The sequence below is a fragment of the Oncorhynchus mykiss genome, chromosome 8, assembly GCF_057628025.1.
Source record: "Oncorhynchus mykiss isolate SJ-2025 chromosome 8, ASM5762802v1, whole genome shotgun sequence".
Classification (NCBI taxonomy): domain Eukaryota; kingdom Metazoa; phylum Chordata; class Actinopteri; order Salmoniformes; family Salmonidae; genus Oncorhynchus; species Oncorhynchus mykiss.
This window is the reverse complement of record NC_143029.1, coordinates 62,551,605-62,576,008: the sequence shown is the minus strand read 5'-3', so window position 1 is coordinate 62,576,008 and position 24,404 is coordinate 62,551,605. Positions and strand designations below refer to the sequence as shown.

At 43.0% G+C, this 24,404-nt stretch overlaps 1 protein-coding gene across 1 annotated transcript in view; it reads right to left on the bottom strand.

Moving 5' to 3' along the window:
* Positions 1–24,404, bottom strand: part of LOC110530265 (receptor-type tyrosine-protein phosphatase N2) — a 155,251-nt gene that overhangs the window by 17,858 nt on the left and 112,989 nt on the right. Inside the window, exons 15-16 of the mRNA XM_021613182.3 lie at positions 15,327–15,539; positions 4,030–4,215 (exon numbers count right to left, since the gene is read on the bottom strand). Of these exons, the coding sequence (XP_021468857.3) occupies positions 4,030–4,215; positions 15,327–15,539 (399 nt within the window). The remainder of the gene's footprint in view (positions 1–4,029; positions 4,216–15,326; positions 15,540–24,404) is intronic.

Sequence of the window (24,404 nt, the reverse complement as noted above, 5' to 3'; positions counted from 1 at the left end):
GAATAGCAAGGTGTAGACATAATAAGGAGACTTGAAATATAGTATTCTTCACTCAGCAGGAGCATTTCATTGCAGACATTATATTTATACTAGTAATGCAAATGTTTTGTGGCATTTGATTCCTATATGTGTGTGTGTGTGTGTCTTTATTAGAGGAGAAGTGAGCTCATAACCCAAACTCCTCCCATTTATTCATGGCGTCTACATGGTCCTGGTAAGAGGACAGGAATAGTTTCCTCTAAATGACAAGCCATTCAGCCAAGACCATTACCTCTCCTGCTCTATTCATAATTAAGTCAGGAGCACTGACTTTGATTAACTGCCGCTAATGAGATTGTCAAAGCTAAATGTGAAACATAGAATGTTTCAGCACTGGGGCCATCAGGGTAGACAAGCTATTGTTCCTCTCTGTTGGAAGAGGACAGTTGGGCTGAGATGATTGTTGGACATCACTGATGATCCAGGGTCCATACACAAAGTATCTAACACTCACCGGGAATATCTCTTTAACACAAAACAAAAGAGCATCCTAAAAGGACTCCTAGGTTACGCCCCAAATGGCACACTATTCCCTACGTAGTACACTACTACCATACTACCCATAGGGATCTGGTCAAAACAAAAGTAGTGCACTATATAAGGAATAGGGTGCCATTTGGGACAGCCCTAATGTCATTCTATTAATAACATAAGATTACAATGGGGAGAACATCATCTAGATTCATGGTGAGTACTTAGAGAGGCTTAATGGACTTTCTCCTAACAGGATATATTGGGTATTTGTTGAAATAGAATCTGTCCTGGACAGATATCTTATCTGCGTCCCAAATAGCGCACCTTATGGTGTTAGGGAATAGGGTGCCATTTGGGACTCAACCTTGACTGGATCCTTCTCACTATGATTCAGAAAGCGAAGTGCCTTAATGCAGCGTACAGGGATGATCAGCACTAGGTTCACCACACACACACACACACACACACACACAAACACGCAACTTTAATCCCTGCCCACGCTATCCCAATATGTCCCGGCCTCCATATCATATCATATCAATACATATTACACTATGTGCTGACACACCGAACACAGTCTGGGATACAGGCTCAATATTTTAGCAGGCCATGAATCCATGACTCTTCCTTGATTTAGCCCCTTATCGAACAGCACCTTCATCCTGCACTGTTACCCTACCCGGATAACCTCACCCCCTCCACCTCTACCCCTCCATCCCCTACCACTCCACCAGCCCTCCCAGGCATCAGACAGCCACACTCTCCTCTGCGTTAATGCCAGAGTAATGGGGTTTTGTACTGTGTAAAGGGATTATTGCAATCCAATCAGGAGGTGCTGAGATCACCATGTGTCAGGCAAACACTGGCTAATCCCTTTACTGCTGGGTTTACAGCTGCCAAAAGGTGCTCAATAAAATCAGAATGAAATAACGCTCGATGAGGAGCTAGTGCTCAGCTCAGGGCCGTCGATGACGTCGTGGCAGGGCTAGAGCCTCGTAATGAACGAGACTAGAGTACCTGGGTGAAAGGTGCACATAGGAGCTGCTTGGTTTTACACCGACTGGATGTGTCACAAGTGGCACCGTATGGCCATCAAAAGGAGTGCACTACGTAGGGACGAGGGAGCCGTTTGGGACGCAGTAACGGAGGTGACAGGAAAGGGACGGGAACAACTGTGTACAACTGCAGCATCACAAACTACGGTGAGGAAGCTGCAGCATCACATGCCGCTAACAACACTATTATAATAAGGCCACTTTCCTTCGTACTGGCTTAAGCTCGTTTGGTATGCGTCCCAAACAGCACCCTATTTCCTATACCGTGCACTACTTTCGAACAGGGGCCCATCAAAAGGAGTGCATGACAAAGGGAATGGGATGCCATTTGGGACACAGCAATGGAATAGCGGGTATCATGGAAGATTAAGACCTTTTACTCCTGAACACATGGTGCTTTCCAGCATGAACGCTCCCTGTCCTGCATTAAAGTGATTAAACAGCATATTTCTTCATATTTGGAACGCACGTTGTGCCTGCAAAATGGTGGTGTAAATCAACACTCCAAATTACACCACACCCACACACCCTCACATAACATACTCAGCTATCTTCTAAATAACTTCCCACTCGGCAGCTTCGCAAATCCCTAATCTCTATAGACTCCACGAGGTATAATCTAGAACAATTACTGGGCCAGCAACAAAAGACAAGATAATGTGCTTTATATATAGAGTATGTTCATCTGCTTAAGACACAGCCAAATCTCTGTATGAAGTCAGATTCTGAACAAGTACCATGGGACAAAGTAATACATTAACATAGATAAGATGGTGCAAGGCAATTCTCTAATACAAATCAGTCGGGTATCATGATAGAGTGGGATTTGAAGCATTACAGGCAATTCATTTGGGGTGAATAAACCTAGAAAGCAATCAGTTTTTTTTCTGAACCCCAGAATATGAATCACTCTACAACGTACTGTAGCGCAAGTGTGAAGCTTGGACTGCTGGTACTGACGACATGTTTGTCTCTCTGCACTGCCTGTGATAACTCAATATGAGCCCTCCTCCGATGGTTGTTCAGCTCTGACTGGTCATATAATATGACAGAGGAAACTACTCAGAACATTCACTGTGGCTAGATTAACAGTCACTTTTCAGAAAGAGCCCAGAACATAGGAAAAGAACAGAAGAGGGAAACATCAACACCACTCAGTCAAAAAGTTGGCATTATTTTACTGGCAGATGGATCACAGTAACAGTTGTTGTTGTTGAGGGTGGGAGAAATAGGATGGAAGAGAGGAGAGAGAGAGGGGAGAGATGAAAGAGGATAGAAGAGAGGAGAGAGTTAGGGGAGAGATGAAAGAGGATAGAAGAGAGGGGGAGATAAAAGAGGATAGATGAGGAGAGAGATGAGAAGAGAGAGAGATGAGAGACAGGAGAGAGAGAAGAGAGGAGAGAGACATGAGGAGAGAAAAAATGAGAGAGATGAAGAGAGAAGAGATGAGGAGAGGAGAGAGAGAAGAGAGATGATGAGAGAGAGATGAGAAGAGAGAGATGAGAGAGGGGGTAGGAGAGAAGAGAGGAGATTCATGGCAGAAGAAGAGAGAGGAGTAGGAGCGTGCCCATGGACCTCCCACAGTCTCATGCAGATTGTGATGAAGCAGGGCATTTAGAATGATGGAGGGGGTGGGGCACAGCCGGGGGTGGGAGGGCGGGAAGCGTGGCTCACGCCTCATGGGTCATTTCCTTTCACTTCCCTGGCCTGGCTCCAATATATACCAACCAACCATAGCCAGCCGCAGTCTCATGAACAGTGAACAGTCTCTCTCCAACGACGGCCTCGTGGCTTACTTCATTCTCATATTTCAACTGCCGTACGTAGGAGGAAGGGACAAACAATTTGGCCAATCTGTAGAAACTGGACTCAGTTGAGTAGCAGCACACATTATACTATCTGTTGCCAGGGAGCTGTCCAATGGACTGAAGCTCACAGAGCTTTCTCTCACCTTACACTGCTGCTCCATTCAGAGGGCCGACCGGTGTGTGTGTGTGTGCGTGCGTCTCACATATTCCTGGTGTAAATCTCAGGGGCAATTAAGAGCTTCATGCCTATTGAACACATCCCAGGGCCCTTCTATCACATATTGTGAGGAGCGTGTAATGCATGTAGATAGAGCTATGTGAAGAACAGATATACACTGCAATTACAATGGTAGACAGAGTTATTCACAATCAATGAACATTTGAATATGTGGGAAGAGAAGACGTGGAAGAAGCATGCTCATAGAAATGTGGATGTAATGTGATAGAGAGAGAGAGAGGTAGAGAGAGAGAGAGAGAGAGAGAGAGAGAGATGGAAAAAGAAAGACTGATGGAGAGAGGTAGAGAGAGAGAGAGAGAGAGAGAGAGAGAGAGAGAGAGATATGGAAAAAGAAAGACAGATGGAGAGAGGTAGAGAGAGAGAGACACACAGGCAGACAGTGATAGGGTGAGTCAGTAGCGGTACGGATGTTTACCAGGATCATGTGACCAGTGGAGATGTCCATGTTAGAGTGGACGGGTTCCTCAGACCAGGAGGAGGTGGAGCTTCGTGCCGAGGGGCTGACGATGGGCCCCCCGTCGCTGAACTGGGGCGCCACACTGTGCATCGGCTCTGGACACTCCGCCGGCGGCTTGACCGACATCCGCTGACGACACAGTTCCTAGGAAGGGACGAGGGACACAAGCACAGTTACAAAGTTAACTGACGAATATGCTACTCTGTTCTTTTGAAATACAGGTTTTTCATATGCTAACGTTTCTTAAGACCTGCCATTACAAAACAATGGATTTTCTTTTGGTTTCTGATGGTATACATTAAATTGATTACTATTAGGCTTTCAAATGTAGACATTCCAAAGGCTGCTTCTTGAATGAGGTTCTCGTGTTACTGACCATCTCCAAGGAAACGGCAGCCGTCACTAAAGTTATGTCCCTGTTGTACACTACCTCGGTGGGCACATTCACAACCAATGGGGGTTTGACGGCTGTATTATAATGTTTGATACTGCGTACGTTAACATTTACAGATTGCATACTACAGTGCCTTGCGAAAGTATTCGGCCCCCTTGAACTTTGCGACCTTTTGCCACATTTCAGGCTTCAAACATAAAGATATAAAACTGTATTTTTTTGTGAAGAATCAACAACAAGTGGGACACAATCATGAAGTGGAACGACATTTATTGGATATTTCAAACTTTTTTAACAAATCAAAAACTGAAAAATTGGGCGTGCAAAATTACTCAGCCCCCTTAAGTTAATACTTTGTAGCGCCACCTTTTGCTGCGATTACAGCTGTAAGTCGCTTGGGGTATGTCTCTATCAGTTTTGCACATCGAGAGACTGAGACATTCCTCCTTGCAAAACGGCTCGAGCTCAGTGAGGTTGGATGGAGAGCATTTGTGAACATCAGTTTTCAGTTCTTTCCACAGATTCTCGATTGGATTCAGGTCTGGACTTTGACTTGGCCATTCTAACACCTGGATATGTTTATTTTTGAACCATTCCATTGTAGATTTTGCTTTATGTTTTGGATCATTGTCTTGTTGGTAGACAAATCTCCATCCCAGTCTCAGGTCTTTTGCAGACTCCATCAGGTTTTCTTCCAGAATGGTCCTGTATTTGGCTCTATCCATCTTCCCATCAATTTTAACCATCTTCCCTGTCCCTGCTGAAGAAAAGCAGGCCCAAACCATGATGCTGCCACCACCATGTTTGACAGTGGGGATTGTGTGTTCAGTGTGATGAGCTGTGTTGCTTTTACGCCAAACATAACGTTTTGCATTGTTGCCAAAAAGTTCAATTTTGGTTTCATCTGACCAGAGCACCTTCTTCCACATGTTTGGTGTGTCTCCCAGGTGGCTTGTGGCAAACTTTAAACAAGACTTTTTATGGATATCTTTAAGAAATGGCTTTCTTCTTGCCACTCTTCCTTAACCTCTTAGAGCTCTAGGGGCGCTATTTCATTTTTGGATAAAAAACGTTCCCGTTTTAAGCGCGATATTTTGTCACGAAAAGATGCTCGACTATGCATATTCTTGACAGTTTTGGAAAGAAAACACTCTGAAGTTTCAGAATCTGCAAAGATTTTGTCTGTAAGTGCCCCAGAACTCATTCTACAGGCGAAACCAAGATGATGCATCACCCAGGAATTAGCAGAATTTCTGAAGCTCTGTTTTCCATTCTCTCCTTATATGGCTGTGATTGCGCAACGAATGAGCCTACACTTTCTGTCGTTCGCCCAAGGTCTTAGCAGCATTGTGACGTATTTGTAGGCATATCATTGGAAGATTGACCATAAGAGACTACATTTCCCAAGTGTCCGCCTGGTGTCCTGCGTCGAATTCGGTGCGCAATTGCCAGCTGCTTCCACTTTACCATTTGATTCAGGGGAGAAAGCATGTGTCCAAGAACGATGTATCAATGAAGAGATATGTGAAAAACACCTTGATGATTGATTCTAAACAACGTTTGCCATGTTTTCAGTCGATATTATGGAGTTAATTTGGAAAAAAGTTTGCGTTTTGAGGACTGAATTTATGGATTTTTTTTGGTGGCCAAATGTGATGTATAAAACGGAGCTATTTCTAATACACAAGGAATCTTTTTGGAAAAACTGAGCATCTGCTATCTAACTGAGAGTATCCTCATTGAAAACATCAGAAGTTCTTCAAAGGTAAATGATTTTATTTGAAGGCTTTTATGTTTTTGTTAATGTTGCGTGCTGGATGCTAACGCTAATGCTAACGCTAAATGCTAACGCGAAATGCTAACTCTAGCTAGCTACTTTTACACAAATTATTGTTTTCCTATGGTTGAGAAGCATATTTTGAAAATCTGAGATGACAGTGTTGTTTACAAAAGGCTAAGCTTGAGAGATGGCATATTTATTTCATTTCATTTGCGATTTTCATAAATAGTTAACGTTGTGTTATGCTAATGAGCTTGCTGATAGATTTACACAATCCTGGATACAGGGTTTTTTTCATAGCTAAACGTGACGCAGAAAACGGAGCGATTTGTCCTAAACAAATAATCTTTCAGGAAAAACTGAACATTTGCTATCTGAGAGTCTCCTCATTGAAAACATCTGAAGTTCTTCAAAGGTAAATGATTTTTTTGAATGCTTTTCTGTTTTTTTGTGTAAATGTTGCCAGCTGAATGTTAATGCTAAATGCTACGTTAGCCATCAATACTGTTACACAAATGCTTGTTTTGCAATGGTTGAGAAGCATATTTTGAAAATCTGAGATGACAGTGTTGTTAACAAAAGGCTAAGCTTGAGAGCTAGCATATTTATTTCATTTCATTTGCGATTTTCATGAATAGTTAACGTTGCGTTATGGTAATGAGCTTGAGTCTGTATTCACGAACCCGGATCCGGGATGGGGAGATCAGAAAGGTTAAAGGCCAGATTTGTGCAATATACGACTGATTGTTGTCCTATGGACAGAGTCTCCCACCTCAGCTGTAGATCTCTGCAGTTCATCCAGAGTGATCATGGGCCTCTTGGCTGCATCTCTGATCAGTCTTCTCCTTGTATGAGCTGAGAGTTTAGAGGGACGGCCAGGTCTTGGTAGATTTGCAGTGGTCTGATACTCCTTCCATTTCAATATTATCGCTTGCACAGTGCTCCTTGGGATGTTTAAAGCTTGGGAAATCTTTTTGTATCCAAATCCGGCTTTAAACTTCTTCACAACAGTATCTCGGACCTGCCTGGTGTGTTCCTTGTTCTTCATGATGCTCTCTGCGCTTTTAACGGACCTCTGAGACTATCACAGTGCAGGTGCTGTAACGGTTTTCTTTATGAGAAGGAGAGTCGGACCAAAATGCGGCGTGTAGATTACGATCCATGTTTATTGTGACTATAGCAACACGAATCTAAATACAAACAGTGCAAAATAATAAATGTAATGAAAAACCGAAACAGCCTAAACTGGTGCAAACTAACACTAAGGACAGGAACAATCACCCACAAACACACAGTGAACCCCAGGCTACCTAAATATGGTTCCCAATCAGAGACAATGACAAACACCTGCCTCTGACTGAGAACCATATCAGGCTGAACATAGAAATAGACAAACAAGACATGAAACATAGAATGCCCACTCAGATCACACCCTGACCAATCAAAACATAGAAAATACAAAGTAAACTATGGTCAGGGCGTGACAGTACCCCCCCCCCCAAGGTGCGGACTCCGGCCGCAAAACCTGAACCTATAGGGGAGGGTCTGGGTGGGCATCTGTCCGCGGTGGCGGCTCTGGCGCTGGACGTGGACCCCACTCCATGACAGTTTTAATCCCCCTCCTAAACGTCCCTAAATAGGTTACCCACCACAATGATAACATGGGACAGAGGGACAGCTCGGGACAGAGGTAACTCGGGACAGATGGGTAGCTCAGCCCTGAGAGGAAGCTCAGCACTGAGAAGAAGCTCAGCACTGAGAAGAAGCTCAGGCAGGTGGTTGGATCCGGCAGATCCTGGCTGGCTGGCGGTTCTGGAAGATCCTGGCTGACTGGCGGATCCGGAAGATCCTGGCTGACTGGCGGATCCGGAAGATCCTGGCTGACTGGCGGATCTGGAAGAGTCTGGTCGACTGGCAGATCTGGAAGAGTCTGGTCGACTGGCAGATCTGGAAGAGTCTGGTCGACTGGCAGATCTGGAAGAGTCTGGTCGACTGGCAGATCTGGAAGAGTCTGGTCGACTGGCAGATCTGGGAGAGTCTGGTCGACTGGCAGATCTGGGAGAGTCTGGTCGACTGGCAGATCTGGGAGAGTCTGGTCGACTGGCAGATCTGGGAGAGTCTGGTCGACTGGCAGCTCTGGCTGCTCCATGCTGACTGGCTGCTCCATGATGACTGGCAGCTCTGGCTGCTCCATGCTGACTGGCTGCTCCATGCTGACTGGCTGCTCCATGCTGACTGGCGGCCCTGGCTGCTCCATGCTGACTGGCGGCCCTGGCTGCTCCATGCTGACTGGCGGCCCTGGCTGCTCCATGCTAACTGGCAGCTCTGGCGGCTCCTTGCAGACTGGCAGCTCTGGCGGCTCCTTGCAGACTGGCAGCTCTGGCGGCTCCTTGCAGACTGGCAGCTCTGGCGGCTCCTTGCAGACTGGCAGCTCTATGCAGACTGGCAGCTCCTTGCAGACTGGCAGCTCCTTGCAGACTGGCAGCTCTATGCTAACTGGCAGCTCTATGCTAACTGGCAGCTCTATGCTAACTGGCAGCTCTATGCTAACTGGCAGTTCTGAACAGGCGGGAGACTCCGGCAACGCTGTAGAGGCGGAAAGCTCTGACAGCGCTAAACAGGCGAGGCGCACTGTAGGCCTGATGCGTGGTGCTGGCACTGGTGGTACTGGGCCGAGGACACGCACAGGAAGCCTGGTGCGGGGAGCTGCTACCGGAGGGCTGGGGTGTGGAGGTGGTACTGGAAAAACCGGACCGTGCAGGCGCACTGGAGCTCTTGAGCACCGAGCCTGCCCAACCTTACCTGGTTGAATACTCACGGTCGCCCTGCCAGTGCGGCGAGGTGGAATAGCCCGCACTGGACTATGCAGGCGAACCGGAGACACCGAGCGCAAGGCTGGTGCCATGTAAACCGGCCCAAGGAGACGCACTGGGGACCAGCTGCGTAGAGCCGGCTTCATGGCATTAGGCTCGACGCTCAATCTAGCCCGGCCGACACGCGGAGCTGGAATATACCGCACTGGGCTATGCACCCGCACTGGAGACACCGTGCGCACCACTGCATAACACGGTGCCTGTCCGGTCTCTCTAGCCCCCCGGTAAGCACAGGGAGTCTGCCCAGGTCTCCTACCTGGCGTAGCCATACTCCCTGTTAGCCCCCCCCCAAGAAATTTTTGGGGCTGCCTCTCGGGCTTCCTTGCCAGCCGTGTTCCCTCATATCGCCGGCTCCTCTCTCCGGCTGCCTCTGCTCTCCTAAGTGCCTCCACCTGTTCCCATGGGAGGCGATCTCTTCCAGCCAGTATCTCCTCCCAAGTGTAACAGCCCTTGCCATCTAAAACGTCCTCCCATGTCCATTCCTCTTTACGCTGCTGTTGCTGCCTGTTGACACGCTGCTTGGTCCGTTGGTGGTGGGTGATTCTGTAACGGTTTTCTTTATGAGAAGGAGAGTCGGACCAAAATGCGGCGTGTAGATTACGATCCATGTTTATTGTGACTATAGCAACACGAATCTAAATACAAACAGTGCAAAATAATAAATGTAATGAAAAACCGAAACAGCCTAAACTGGTGCAAACTAACACTAAGGACAGGAACAATCACCCACAAACACACAGTGAACCCCAGGCTACCTAAATATGGTTCCCAATCAGAGACAATGACAAACACCTGCCTCTGACTGAGAACCATATCAGGCTGAACATAGAAATAGACAAACAAGACATGAAACATAGAATGCCCACTCAGATCACACCCTGACCAATCAAAACATAGAAAATACAAAGTAAACTATGGTCAGGGCGTGACAGGTGCATTTATACGGATACTTGATTACACACAAGTGGATTGTATTTATCATCATTAGTCATTTAGGTCAACATTGGATCATTCAGAGATCCTCACTGAACTTCTGGAGAGAGTTTGCTGCACTGAAAGTAAAGGGGCTGAATAATTTTGCACGCCAAATTTTTCAGTTTTTGATTTGTTAAAAAAGTTTGAAATATCCAATAAATGTCGTTCCACTTCATGATTGTGTCCCACTTGTTGTTGATTCTTCACAAAAAAATACAGTTTTATATCTTTATGTTTGAAGCCTGAAATGTGGCAAAAGGTCGCAAAGTTCAAGGGGGGCGAATACTTTCGCAAGGCACTGTATCAGCGTCAACGACATACCAAAGGCTTACTATACAAAAGACCTTCTGTGGTATAATTGGAGTATTTCTGTATTCCAGCGTGGGTTCAACCTGCTCTTTCAGTAATACTGAAGTATTATTCAAGAAATATTTAAGAAATACTGAAACAGTTATAACGTTTACTCCATGAGTTCAAATTATCATTTTTCTCAGTCACGGCCGAATGAGGATGTCTGTCGGGGAGCAGCGATCTAATGCAGCTGGGGATGTAGCCAGAGGACGTCGAGCTGCACATGCTCCAGTCATTAGGAGAGCGATAACAATGATTAACACTGGCTGTGAGTGACATCACAAGCAATTTCATTACAGTTGATATCTTATCTCACTATTTATCCTTATCCTCCATGTGACATTGATCCACTAGCTGTCCAAGCTATAACCATGGCAATTAGGTCTGTCTTTGTTTTACCAGCACCCATTCCCTCAGTACCATTCACTGGAACGAGTATATGGTGTGCTACCACTCAGCTTCAGTTTAAGTACATATAATATCATTATAGAAAAATATACAAAACAAATACAGGAATCACATTATAGAGAAATACAGGAATCACATTATAGAGAAATACAGGAATCCAGCCCGTCATATTTCCAATCTATTAACATGCTATAAGTCGAGTGGCTTATAACCACTCAATTCTACAAAATCTGTCAGTCTGCCTGCCTGCCTGCCTGCCTGTCTTTCCCAGCAGCCACCAGGTAAGGCCTGCCTCTCCTCTCCCCCATCCCTCTGCTACAGCTCCATTCCAGACAGCCGCACCATTACCGCAGGCTGTAACATTCACATTCCAACAACTCTACAGGGTGGACTTGGTGGTTACCACCATCAGTCCTAATTAAAAAGGCCCCATATGAAAATGGCCTCCCCTGAGATATTCAATTAGCTGCCTGCTAAAAACCCAAATGAAACAGACGAGGAGGAAAAAGAAAAACGTTCCACCAAGGTCGGGTTTAAATGAAATAAGACCTATTTACAGCTTTAGTATGGCACTGCCCAGGCCAAGGAGAAATGAACAGCGCTGTGTCCCAAATAGCACCATATTCCCTCTATAGTATATTACCTTGTTTTTTTCAGAGCCTTGTCAAAAGTAGTGCACTATGTAGGTCAGAGTCTGGACAAAAGTAGTGCCCTATGTAGGGAATAGGGTGCCATTTGGGATGCTCCCCTGGTGTCAGTCTGTTATACTGTATATGGTTGATCTCCATGTTATATTGCAGGATATGGAGAAATTCTCAAAACAAAAACCCTGGATTGATAGATAAATCTGTTCTCTGACGTGTGAGCCTGAGACAGACATTGGAACAGTTGTCAGATGTTACATTATTCATTCCTTCAACTGATGTTTGAAAACAAGCTCTGAATGTGTTATCTAATATTTCTCACACGAAAATCTGGAATTGAACACAGATTGTTTGTTAAAGTTTACCTTGTAAAAATCAATTAGATGATGGAAATGTATTCCAATGCATTTGGTTCAGATGACACAGAACGCACTAGCTAGCTCACAAAATAAAGTCTGGCCTGACATAAAATAATATCATTATCTTCTATCATTTGATTTCAAATACACAGACAGAAAGACACAGGAGCCCTATGAGCCACTAAATAGGGAATAGGGTGCCATTTGGGAAGCAGCCATATACCATCCTGGGCAGTGGAAGTATCTGTGAAGAGTGGCCAGTGTAGGTGAGCTTCTGATCTCGGTAAACCTAGTCTTGTGTAAATGTTCAGAAGCTCGATTAAGTTCTGGGTCCATACGTGTTAAGAGAAGAGATAGAACGAGGATCGGGAACCAGAACAAAGTGCCCCACCCTCTCTCTTTGCAAGTCTTTGGGCCAAATGTCCCCTCCCCATCTGAAATTCGAAAGATGCTAACACCTGCGAAGTCGTGATTCTTCCAAATAACCAGTGCTGAAAATCCCAAGCCCCGGGACTAAAGCTGCTCGTGATCTCACGCATCCCTTTGTACCATGACAGATCTATGGTACCATTTATGTTGACGTAGTCTGTCACTGAGAGACTAGCGAGCCTCCAACACCAGTCCATGGTAGCATCTCAAATGGAACCCCATTCCCTGTATAGTGTACTACACTGTAATGGCATGAATGGCATGATCCAAAATGACGCTTTGGTTCGACCAACCTATGCTATTCAACTTGTCTGAAATAAAATAACTCATTTGACCGATCGATGTGATTTTTTTCTATTGAATAAAAGCTTCTTAATTGCTTTCAACACCTCATGCGCATTGCATAGACGGGTGGGTTGTTTAGCAACAAAACCGATGCGTGTGCAACTTTGGCGGCAAAACAGACAAGGCTGTAAACTATATTTAGTCACCAAATGTTTATTGAAAACATTTTTTTTTTTAAAGCACAATACATCAATACAGTTGTTGATTAGCTAGCTAGGGAATTTTATATATTAGCATAGCTGTGACATAAGTCACCTCCAAACAAGACATGGCATCAATAACAATATACAACTAACTGAAACCAACCTACGATTCCCCACACGGCAGCTATCTGACTGTTCAGAATCAGAAAAACACACAGCCTTCTACCTCTGCAATGCGCGCTCATCATTTTTGTGACGTTGTCAGGCAAACCGTAGTCTATAGCGGTGTAGGAAATGTAGCAGTGGCAGCCTATTAAAATATTTGGAGGCGTGGCTTATTGGGACAGTGGATCCAAAATAACCTGTTAGATTTCCAATATTGGGGCCAATATATCTAAAAGTGTTATGCACAGAATGTGCTTGGGGTCATTATGTCATGATTTTTAACCAACTTAATTTCATGATTTACAAGGATTTTGTTTCATTGCTTTAGAAATGTGGGAATTCAAAAGTGAAAAATCTACTTGGAACAAGATTAAACAATGGGTTGCATTTACATTAAATAATAGTTTGCATTTATGTTATTTATTAGGCTTTGCCCATGTGCTAAAACAAACAAAGGCCCTCTGACTCAATATGGTGGAGAGAGAGAGAGAGATTGTAAATATACATAATATGACCTATGTAATGTCTTTATTGTTTTGAAACTTCTGTATGTGTAATGTTTACTGTTAATTTTTATTGTTTATTTCACTTTTGTATATTATCAACCTCACTTGCTTTGGCAATGTTAACACATGTTTCCCATGCCAATAAAGCCCCTTGAATTGAATTGAGAGAGATGCGGAAGGCCAGAGAGGGATAATATCAACCTCAGTAGACTGTTCAGCAGGCAGTTCCCGTGTTTCTCTTGGAAATCCAGGGGACTGGAGACTGGCTGACAGACAGGCATCATCCACAATATAGGGACAGCAGGCAGCCTGTCAATCAAGCGTTTCTCTTTCAGTGTCAACCAGTTGAACATCATATTTTCATATCACAGGACAATATGGCTGACAACTTAGAGACGCTGAGACCTAAGGCATAGAGATTTCTGTGATATATATATATATATATATATATATATATATATATATATATATATATATATATATATATATATATATATATATATATATATACATGTGTGTGTGTGTGTGTGTGTGTGTGACCATGGCCTCAGAGGCTCAGACAGACGCACCCAGGGCCTGGGTCATTAGCATGCAGTGAGGTTGTGAGAATGTAAGTGTGACTCAGTGATGTGTGTGTGTAGTACAGTCGTCAAACTGCCCGCTGCTACCCTTCTGGTTTAATTGCATGTAGCTTTAAAGAGTCCCCTGCTCCCTTGTGCTGGGCCAGCGCACGCACACGCACACACACACACACACACACACACACACACACACACACACACACACACACACACACACACACACAGGCGTAGATTCAATTCAGTCAAGGGAATCCTTCTATATATCCTTAGGATGGATGCTACACAGCTACTATGAGAGTGTAACATAGCAGCAAAGGGATAACAACAAAGCATTGTATTGTAATTTCATGTGTAGTATGTTAGTGAAATGACTTAATATCAAAATATACAATATTGGCATTGGTTTTAGTTGCATGACCAAGGTGTTAAATGCCTTAGGAAAAGCTACGGACTCGTAATCAAAGTCTGTAAAGGCCCAGTAAACATCAATTAAGCGGAAATGTGCAGGAGCCCAGCAGTAAGTGGATTATGAAAAATATTTAAGACTAATAAAACTATCCAGCCACCTTGTTGGTCAATATGAAATACATTCAAATATGTCACAGTCAAATATAATATATTTGAAAGTAGAAAGAAACATTAAAGTTGAATACCCTAAGCTAGTATTATTTATACGTATTAGAATGACTTGAGGACAGCACCTAAAGTGCTGTAAAATGTAAGTACCAAAGAGAAGGGCTGTGGCCCTGCTCATTCTAAAATGAATGCTCACAGGACCACTCATTTAAACAGATCAGGGAGAATGGTCAGTGGCAGAAATTTCTATCTAATTCTTTGCTTAAAAAGGCACTTAATAATGGATTCTATAAATTGAATTTCACAACTGGACTTTCAGGCCGTAGGATAATTACACCTGTTAGAGAGGGGAATTGAAATGACTACCAGCACAGACGGACAATGCCACCCGCAAACCTGTTGGGTTCATATCGTTTTCCATTTTCCAAATTCACAAACGCTCAAAAAGGAATGGAAGAAATGCATACTACTCTACAAATGAAAAATGTAAATTACACCACAAACCACAAGTAGATAAACAAGTGTAACACAGGAGGTTGGTGGCACCTTAATTGGGGAGGATGGTCTCGTGGTAATGGCTGGAGCAGAAGAATTGCAATGGTATCAAATACCATGTGTTTGATGCCATTTCATTTGCTCCGTTCCAGCCATTAATATGAGCCGTCCTCCCCTCACCAGCCTCCTGTGAAGTGTACACAACATAACGTCTGATATATATTCTCCTACTTGATAGGTGGACGTAGCATCGCTGCCTGTGTCTGTTCCCAGGCTGGTGAGTTTCTCCTTGAGCTTGAGGTGAGAGTGGTGTCGGAGGCAGTAGACCACGATGGAGGCCAGCAGCACAGCCACGATGCAAAGGATAGACACCACTGTCAGGATCAGGAACTTGGCGGACTCGGCCGCGCTGTACTTGGTGGGAATCTGGCTGATCTGGCTTCTCTGTAGGAGAGAATGAGGGAAAGAGAGAGGGAGAGAGAGAGAGAGAGAGGGTGGGTGGGTGGGGAGAGGGAGAGAGAGATGGAGTGAGGGAGGGAGTGAGGAGCGAGAGAGAGAGGGAGAGAGAGATAGAGTGAGGGAGGGAGGGAGGGAGGGGAGGAGTGAGAGGGGGTGGGGGGGAGAGGGAGAGAGAGATGGAGAAAGAGAGGAGAGGAAGGGATGAGAGAGAGGTGGGGGCGGGGGGGGGGGGGGGGGGGAGAATTACACATGATATAATGGTGACGTTGTGTTTTCAGACTTCACACATTTTCCTGATCCATTAGAGACAATAAGTCAGTGATCCACAATTGTACATGTTTTGGTGGGACATATTAAAGTATGCATATAGTTGCAGATAAAACATCTGATCCTCAAGTGTTTTTGCTCCATCATATGTGTCCAATAGTGCACGGAACACATCAACTCCCCAAAGTGTAGATTATTAAGGAATATATTGAATAAAATAACAAAGATTTAGAATGTATTAACCCAACCACTGTTAGCTTCACCTGACACAGTAGTTTTCCTGCAGTATTTTCCTATGACATCATTACAAACAGAAGGACATTTAACTAGTAGCCAACGACTTGTCGAGTACCTACAACCTGTCAAGCATTTAATCACTGCCAAACACGTATCTAAAGCAAACTTTAAGATTCATTTAGCCTACTTCATTTTACACAGTACATTGCTAGGAAGAAATCCCGCTATAGACAGAGTACTCAATTCAAACACCATATAAACCTATACCCAAGTAGGCTACATAGGGAAAAAGCACTACATGCACTAAAACATATAAAGAAGGGAAATTCATTATGTTGTTCATTAAAAGCAGACCATCTTACTGCTACATGGAGTTCATTTCAGAGGCCAGTGATCTGGGATAATGGTCGTGTTCCATTCTACCCGGGGTATGTCCCAAATGGCACCCTGTTCCCTTTATGGTGCACTACTTTTGTGACCAGGGCCCATAGGGAATAGGGTGCCATTTGGGACACAGACCCCGGCCACGGTGAATCAACAATAGCCTGATAATTCTCTCTCATTAGAGACAGCATAAATGATGTTAGCAACAATACAGAGCAGGGGGGACGAGTGAAGAGACGGGATTGCAATTTGCAGCTCTCAACTACCAGATCAACAATTCCCCCTTTTTTTTACAGAATGATCAAAAAGAAATAGTGAAAAAAGCTTGGCTCGACTCTGCTGCTTGCTTCAAGACAGGAATAATTAGCAAACCATTTTTTTTCTTATTATTTTTTACATCCTCTTTGTAGTGTTACAAAAAAATGCATTTACAACCCCCCTCTCTCACACCATTATGAATGCCTGACTAGGCTATTCATGATCTTGTTCTAATAGTCATTTTATGCTATGTATTCAGCCTGCCACATTCTATTTTCTACCTTGTCTTACATTGCAGAAAAGCAAGGCCCTCATTTAAAGTTCAGGCTCATTTTCTCTCTGCATCATAAAGACCTAGTAAGAAAATATTGGTGGAACGTGTGTCAGTCGGTGGCAGGCCAGGGGTCGTAGGGATTAGGGCCGGACCAGTCTGCATCCCAATTAATGGAAATGTGTGTTAAAAAAAAGGCTGTGGCGGCATCCCAAATCACACCCTATTCCCTATAAGCTCTACTTTTGACCAGGGCTTTGGTCAAAGTAGTGCACTGTATAGGGAATAGGGTGTGATTTGGGACACAGATTGTGAGATGGGCCTGCCTGCCTGCCTGTCACAGACGTGTAAGCCCCAAGGAGGTGGAAGGTTGGAAGGGGTGGCCACTGAATGCTGCACAAGGATTGTTCTGGAATGCCTTGTGTTGTGAGGCTGTGAGACAGGGTACCCCGCCACTACAGTGAACGGTATAGATCTATTCCCTCTGATTTCATTCATAGCTGGCTGTATTCAGCACCTTAAAAGAACGGATGCAGAAAGCTCTACAAAGGGAGACAACAGTTTCCCAATGCTTTGTGGGGTCCAATTTGCCTGGGAGCATTAAGCTCTACTGTAAAGCCTGGTTGCATGGTAATGTGATTGTGTTAAAAGGAAACAGTGGGAAACTATCCTCTTTATCAGTCTCACCGAGGCCCTCAGTGCTAGGATGAAAAATAGCATTTCTCAGTCTAAAAAATATGATATTATTTTCTAAAGATTCAATTGTAAAAAATTCTAAGCATTGTGTTTCCACTGACCTTCTCTCAGTCTCAGAGAGAGAGAAACAAATACCGGAACGCTCTGATGCATCTTACAGAAATATGACTAAATAAACTGGGCAGAATGTTTATTGTAGACACTCACTAATAATACATTTGAACTGCATGACACACTTGCTTTGATTCCAGTAATCTTCTGCAAAATATATTTTTCCACGGACCCCCACCCCCGCCACCCTCCCCCAAAAAGATTATAATAATTTCATTATTTTGTCAAATTAAATTTCATAGAGAAGGATCAATGGCATCTTGCTTGGATAGTAATAGCCATACTTAGTTTCCAAACTGTAACTGTTCAGTCTTCCCTCACTGGACAGATGCTTATGCTGCCCTCTCCATTGATTCAAACAAATGTAGCCTGACTTCAACTGCTTGCCGTTAAATCGCATCTATGAAAAATGAGGAGCTAAGATTCTGATTTCTGGTGCAGAACCACAGAACCAGATGCTGTGGTATAGAAAAAATATAGAATAATTGAAAAGCAAAAAGCTTGCTGAGGGAGAATGTTCAAAGTAAATATGTGTATCGTGTGTGTGATTATTATCTGAAGGCCTACATTTTTTTATGCATCTACAAAAATAAAGTCACAACAATAGAATGTTTGACCTTTTCATTGGTACAGTATAAAGGAAGCATAAAATAGATATTACCAGGCAGGCCAGCCAGACAGACAAAAAGGCAGAATCTTCTCTTCAATATTGCAGCTCCAGGGCCTTCCTTTCCGCCTCTCTCTCCAAAGGCTTAGCACTTTCAATCAAATGACATGGCAACATCTTGACGCACAGAGGGCTGTGTAAGATTAAATCCCATTATATATGGAAAGAAATGCCCCAAAAATTGCATTTCTTAATTATGTTTGGTGATACAAAAATAGATACAAAAATAAATACAAATATGTGCCAATAAAAATCATTATAAAATAGTTTTTCTGAAATTGACACACATTTCCTTGCAAACAAATGTGGTATGAAGACCATTTGTAGTCTGATATCTAATGTTTTACATAATATGAATCACTTAGGTTACTGTTGGGTTTTTAACTTACACTTGCCTAGCTTAATTGTAGGCCAAAAATATTTTGTTTCAACACTGCTTAATGCATGCAAAAAAAAAAAAAAAACAATGATTAAGCTGAAAAAATGGTCTCAGATAGCAAAGGGGAAGGGAGCTCCTTTCATGCCGAGAGGTCTATTGTCCATCTGTCCTGAAGCAATTGTACTTGCAAATTTCAATTTCACATAGGCAAACGTGATCTGACATACACAGCTCCTCCTCAGCATGCATTGGAGAAAAAGCATTAGCATAGCCGTCAAGGATGGATGCTGCACACTCTGGGGTCAAGCTTTTCATTTCAACACATATCAGATGTAGGTGAGTGTGCCCAAAATAACACTGATTCTCCCGAGAGAAACAATAGTTTATAGGCTACAATAATCTGAAGAAAGAGAGGGAAAGGATCCGAGGGTTGTTGAAATTAAAAACCATGCAGAATGTATGCAGATGCACTTGTTCAAATGTATGTATTATTGCTGTAAAATTGTCAGAATATAAAAGACAAGTGTATTTCTCATACAATCCATAGGTTATACAGGTTTACAGTATGATGAGAGAAAACTGTTAATTAAGCAAAGTCTGAATTCTGTTCTATAGCGGGACAAACAAAATAAAGTCACTAAAACTCTTCAATTCCATAGGCTTAAAAACATGGATTTATTTTCACCATTATTTCACCTTTATTTTAACAGGGAGTCATATTGAAACCCAGGTCTCTTCTTCTCTCTTATAAAATTAGAGACCCCTCCGAGTAAATCCCATCCAGCCCTTATAGTTTTTAAATTCTAGTATGTGAACTAGAAGGAATAGGAAGAGGGCTTGAGTTGAGGGATGTTGGTTGGCTTGGTGAGGGGGTATGAAAGATTAGTGAGGCTACCTTAGACAAAAGGCAGATGGATTTCTACAGCTCTGGCTTATTCTGAATCATTGAATAAAGGTCAGGGGGAGAGAGGCGTCTAACTATTGTTTTCAGCCAGCTACTGTGAGGAAACAATGATCTCTCCCTAACCTCGGATAATACAATGCCTTTGAAAAGTTCACCCCCATTTACAAAACCTTTCAGCAAACAGGCATGCACACACACACACACACACACACTTTTCAAGAGGACAATTTAACGATTCACTAGTGTATAAATTGTTAACACAATTTACCACACATATCAATCATATTATACATACATATATATATCCACACATACATTATATATATGTATAATATATATATATAATATGCATATATATATATCCACACACACATTATATATATATATATATATAGGTCTACTCTAGTGGAAGTTGTTTCCATTCTATTCAGTTCTTTGGATCTCAGTCCGCCAAACTGGCAAACATAGATAGCCTATAACTAACTTTGATATGTACACTCATATTGTGAAGCATGATGGTCCTCCAAATTAATCATTTGTACACACCATTAAAACAAGTAAATTCTCCATATAAATGACAACATGAAGTGCCACCATTGCAGGCATAATAACTGTTCTATATTTCAATAAGGTCTGTTCACTTCAATATATCAGAATAACACATCATAAATGACTAGATAACCAAAAATAACCACCCCAAAATTACATTTTTGAACAGTTTTGATTCAAATATAAAAGACTGTGTCTAGGCTACAGAAATATGCACTGAGTTGACCCCTGGCAACTGTGAGCCGTCAATCTTCTTAATGCGTAAACTCCAGGTAGGCTACACAGTGCACCGCGCATTAACTTCAGATTTTTATAGAAGAGTGGTCAAAATAGGTCGAAATGTGAGAGAAATAAATAACAAATACGAGCCTACTGAATTTATATTTCAGGTTATGGTTAATTAATATATACTGATACCAACAGAGGATTAGGCATGTTCACCATATGAAATACAACAACGTCATGCGTAATGCGCAATTATCCAAAAAGACCAGCAGGCTATAGCCTATGTATGACAAAACAAAATAGGTTAATAGATAAGTATATGAACTCGAAACACAATCAAAATAATCTTATCCAAGTCCATTTTGATGATTATCACCAATAGACCACATGCACTTGCTGAACATGAGATATCTCGAGATAGAGAGAAGTGAAGCCAAGCGGTGTTGCAATAATGCGTCGCCTAATCTGATACGAGTATTTACCCAAATTCATGTTGAGATGTTACAGAGATTCCTTGAGCTTCAGCTATTCCATCCGAGAGCACGCACGACACGGCAGTCGCTGCATAGACACTAGCAGCGGCGGTAACATCAGCGTGAATGACTCCTCTCAGTCCGTTCTTTCGTCTTTCAAAAGTTCACAGTCTCTCTCTTCCATTTAATTCAGCCGTGACAAAGGCGCACGGCAGCGGTTGCCCTGACCGGTAAGCCTTCTCCTCAAATGAGGTGAAAGCTTGGAGAAAAATAAAATACACCAATAGCTATTTTTTCGTTGACAAACTCTTTAGAGAAACCTCAACCATACCAGCACGCTACTCCCGCGGAAAGGAGTGGCGGAGATGTGTGTGGGTGATGATTTATTCGCTTTGGACAAAGTAGGGGATCGAGCCCCTCCTTATATTCAGCGGCCCTCGGGTCCCTGTCTGTACCACATGTCACATCCAATGGTTGCTATGGTGATGCCTCCACATGTTGCCGACTGTGTAGCGAAAGCTTGAGGAGAGCTCAGAGCTGGCTGTTGAAAAGCTTGTCGGGAATATGAATGGATCCTGCGCTTGCCTGCCTCTCATTTGTACAATTGTTTGGGGTTTCTTATCTTATGGAATAGCCTAACTAGGATATTTATATTTATTTTGTTTCTTTCTTGGATATTCAATTATTGGAAATAAATGGGTTGAACCACACACGTATATATATATATATATATATATATATATATATATATATATATATATATATATATATATATATATATGTTTTTTTTTCCTATGGGTTGAGAATCATCCTTTAGTTGTTCAACTGTAGGCTATAGCTTACTCTGTACTCTCTGTTATCCCCAGATTTACAGTAAGCCTACTATGCTACTTAACTGTAGCCTACCTTATCATTCATCTGTAAAAAAAAATATATATATATATATATATTTCCATCATTAAAAATAAAACTTGACAACCATTATTCATTCCTGCTGTCTTGTGCCAGTCCTGCCGACACAAAACGATGTATCTGATTTTGGTATTGCATTTGCCAGCCTTGACCATGCACTGCAGTAGTGACTCACAGTGTCCTATCCTCAAAATACCTAGGTATGTAGAGAGAGGGAGCAGAGACTTATTTCGCTACAGTACACACAGGAACAAACATCCCTCCAAAAACCAATCAACACATACTGCTAATTAGTTATTATCACAGAAAGGGCTGATCCTATGGAGGGCAACAGCTGCAGAAAACATGGGGGAAGGAAGGCTGGGTGGCTGGGTCTGAGAAACCAGGAGGGGGGGGGGGGCACGTGGATCAGAGGGGAGAGAAAGGGTTAAAGAACATCACAAATGGCATCCTTTTTCCTACACATTGCACTACTTTTGACATCTGGTAAAATATTGTGCACACCTCTGGTCAAAAGTAGTGCACTATATAGGGGAAAGGGTGTCATTTGGGACACAGCCTTAGAACAGGAGGGAAGGAGATCCTGTCTAATGCAGACGACAAGACTTGGTAGGACTCTTCAGTTTATCTTTCTATTCAGGCCCAACTCCTCCTGTGTTGGTCCATTGTTCTCCTGTGTGACAGCTGGAGGTGACAGGCTCAGCACAGGGACAAAACCGGGCGCTTTCACTCTGCACCGGGCTGCAATCGGACAAACAGAAAGGACGCCACAGCCAGCTACAGCTTACAGCTCCAATATCTCATTTCCCCCTTAGCAGCATGCAAACGCTTTCCATTAGGATAGGCTGGCTAGCCCAGGGTTTTTCTCGCTCTAAGCAGCATCTTAAAACGCTAAAGTAAGAAGAGCATATGTGGTGGATTAAACAGAGTTAAAAAAGGCGAAAATATATTGGAATGTATGAATGTTTATTTATTTACTATCCAATAGCTTCCTCTCCGACTGAGGTACCAAAAGCGGTAAGTTCCCTGACCTCTCGTGTCCATGATGCTACGGCAATTCGTTTTCTTTTCACATTTCCATTTGTTTGAGCCTAACCAGTGAAATGAGAGACTGTGCACCAAGACTAATATCCTTCAATGGGAAAACTAGGTTTCAGTGTAACTTCTTTTGCCAAGCTGACAGCACAAATTCAGTAGTGGACCACCAAACTAATCTGTCCACCTTTTAGACACCACTCATTTCCCATCCCCCACAACCCCCCGTGTCTCTTGGTATTACGATCAAAACAAACGTGCAACGCAAAAGCCTGAATATGTCTCAAATGGTACCCTATTCCCTATATAGTGCACTACTTTTGACCAGGGCCCATAGCTAACCTTAATGACACCTGCAAGATAGGCTACAGTACATTATTACGCATAAATAACATCTGGCCAGTGGCCTCCACATCCTCTCTCTGCTGCTGACAAACCAACTGTGACGAGGCATTTCATATGGGCAGAGAGGCTCTATAGTGATAGTGAAAAGGCTTGGACACAGAGAGAATAAGCAAGCTAAGGAAGCCTTTTTCCTCTGGAGTCCGGGTGCTTCTTCACGCTGCTCAATTTTCCACCTTGTGAAGTGAGCTTAGGTAGGTGTGTCTGCATCCCAAATGGTTCCCTATTCCCTATATAGTGCCTTACTTTTGTGAGCCCTGGTCAAAAGTAGTGCACTATATAGGACACAGGGTGCCATTTGGGATACAGACACACCTACCTAAGCTCACTTCACAAGGTGGAAAATTGCATGACAAGCAAGCCCACATAACCAGTGTGTGTGTGTGTGCGTGCGTGTGTGTGTGTGTGTGTGTGTGTGTGTGTGTGTGCGCTGGAGAGACTGGCTGGATTCAGGCTCAGTCTGTAGTCTGACAGGCGTCTCCAGGATTTCAACCCAAATAGAGCATTTCATGCTGTGTGCTTGATTTCACAACCCAGGTCACATAGACCTTGGTTTTTCACATAATCATTCCTTTTAAAAAGAGGGTTAATAACGTTAGGGTTTAATTTACATCTTAAACATACTCTATCCTTTCAATTTTGATCATCACTTTGCAGAAGAGAATAAAATAACAAGGCCACCTTGGAATAATAGTTATTTTCTCACAATTAATTCTCAAATAAAGAATCAAATGATCATGAATGATCAATTCTTACACAGTCACACCCTTTATTCCATGGTTATAAGCATCAATTGTTTCCAGAATGTAGGATTTAGTGGTAGTAGTACTAGTAGTAGTGGTAGTGGTAGTAGTGGTAGTGGTAGTAGTGGTAGTAGTAGTAGTAGTAGTGGTAGTGGTAGCATGTGTAGTTGTAGTAGTGGTGGTAGTAGTATTAGTAGTGGTACTGGTAGTGGTAGTAGTGGTAGTAGTAGTAATAGTAGTAGTAGTAGTTGTAGTAGTGGTGGTAGAAGTAGTGGTGGTAGTAGTAAGGGTAGTGGTAGTAGTAGTAGTGGTAGTAGTGTTAGTGGTAGTAGTAGTA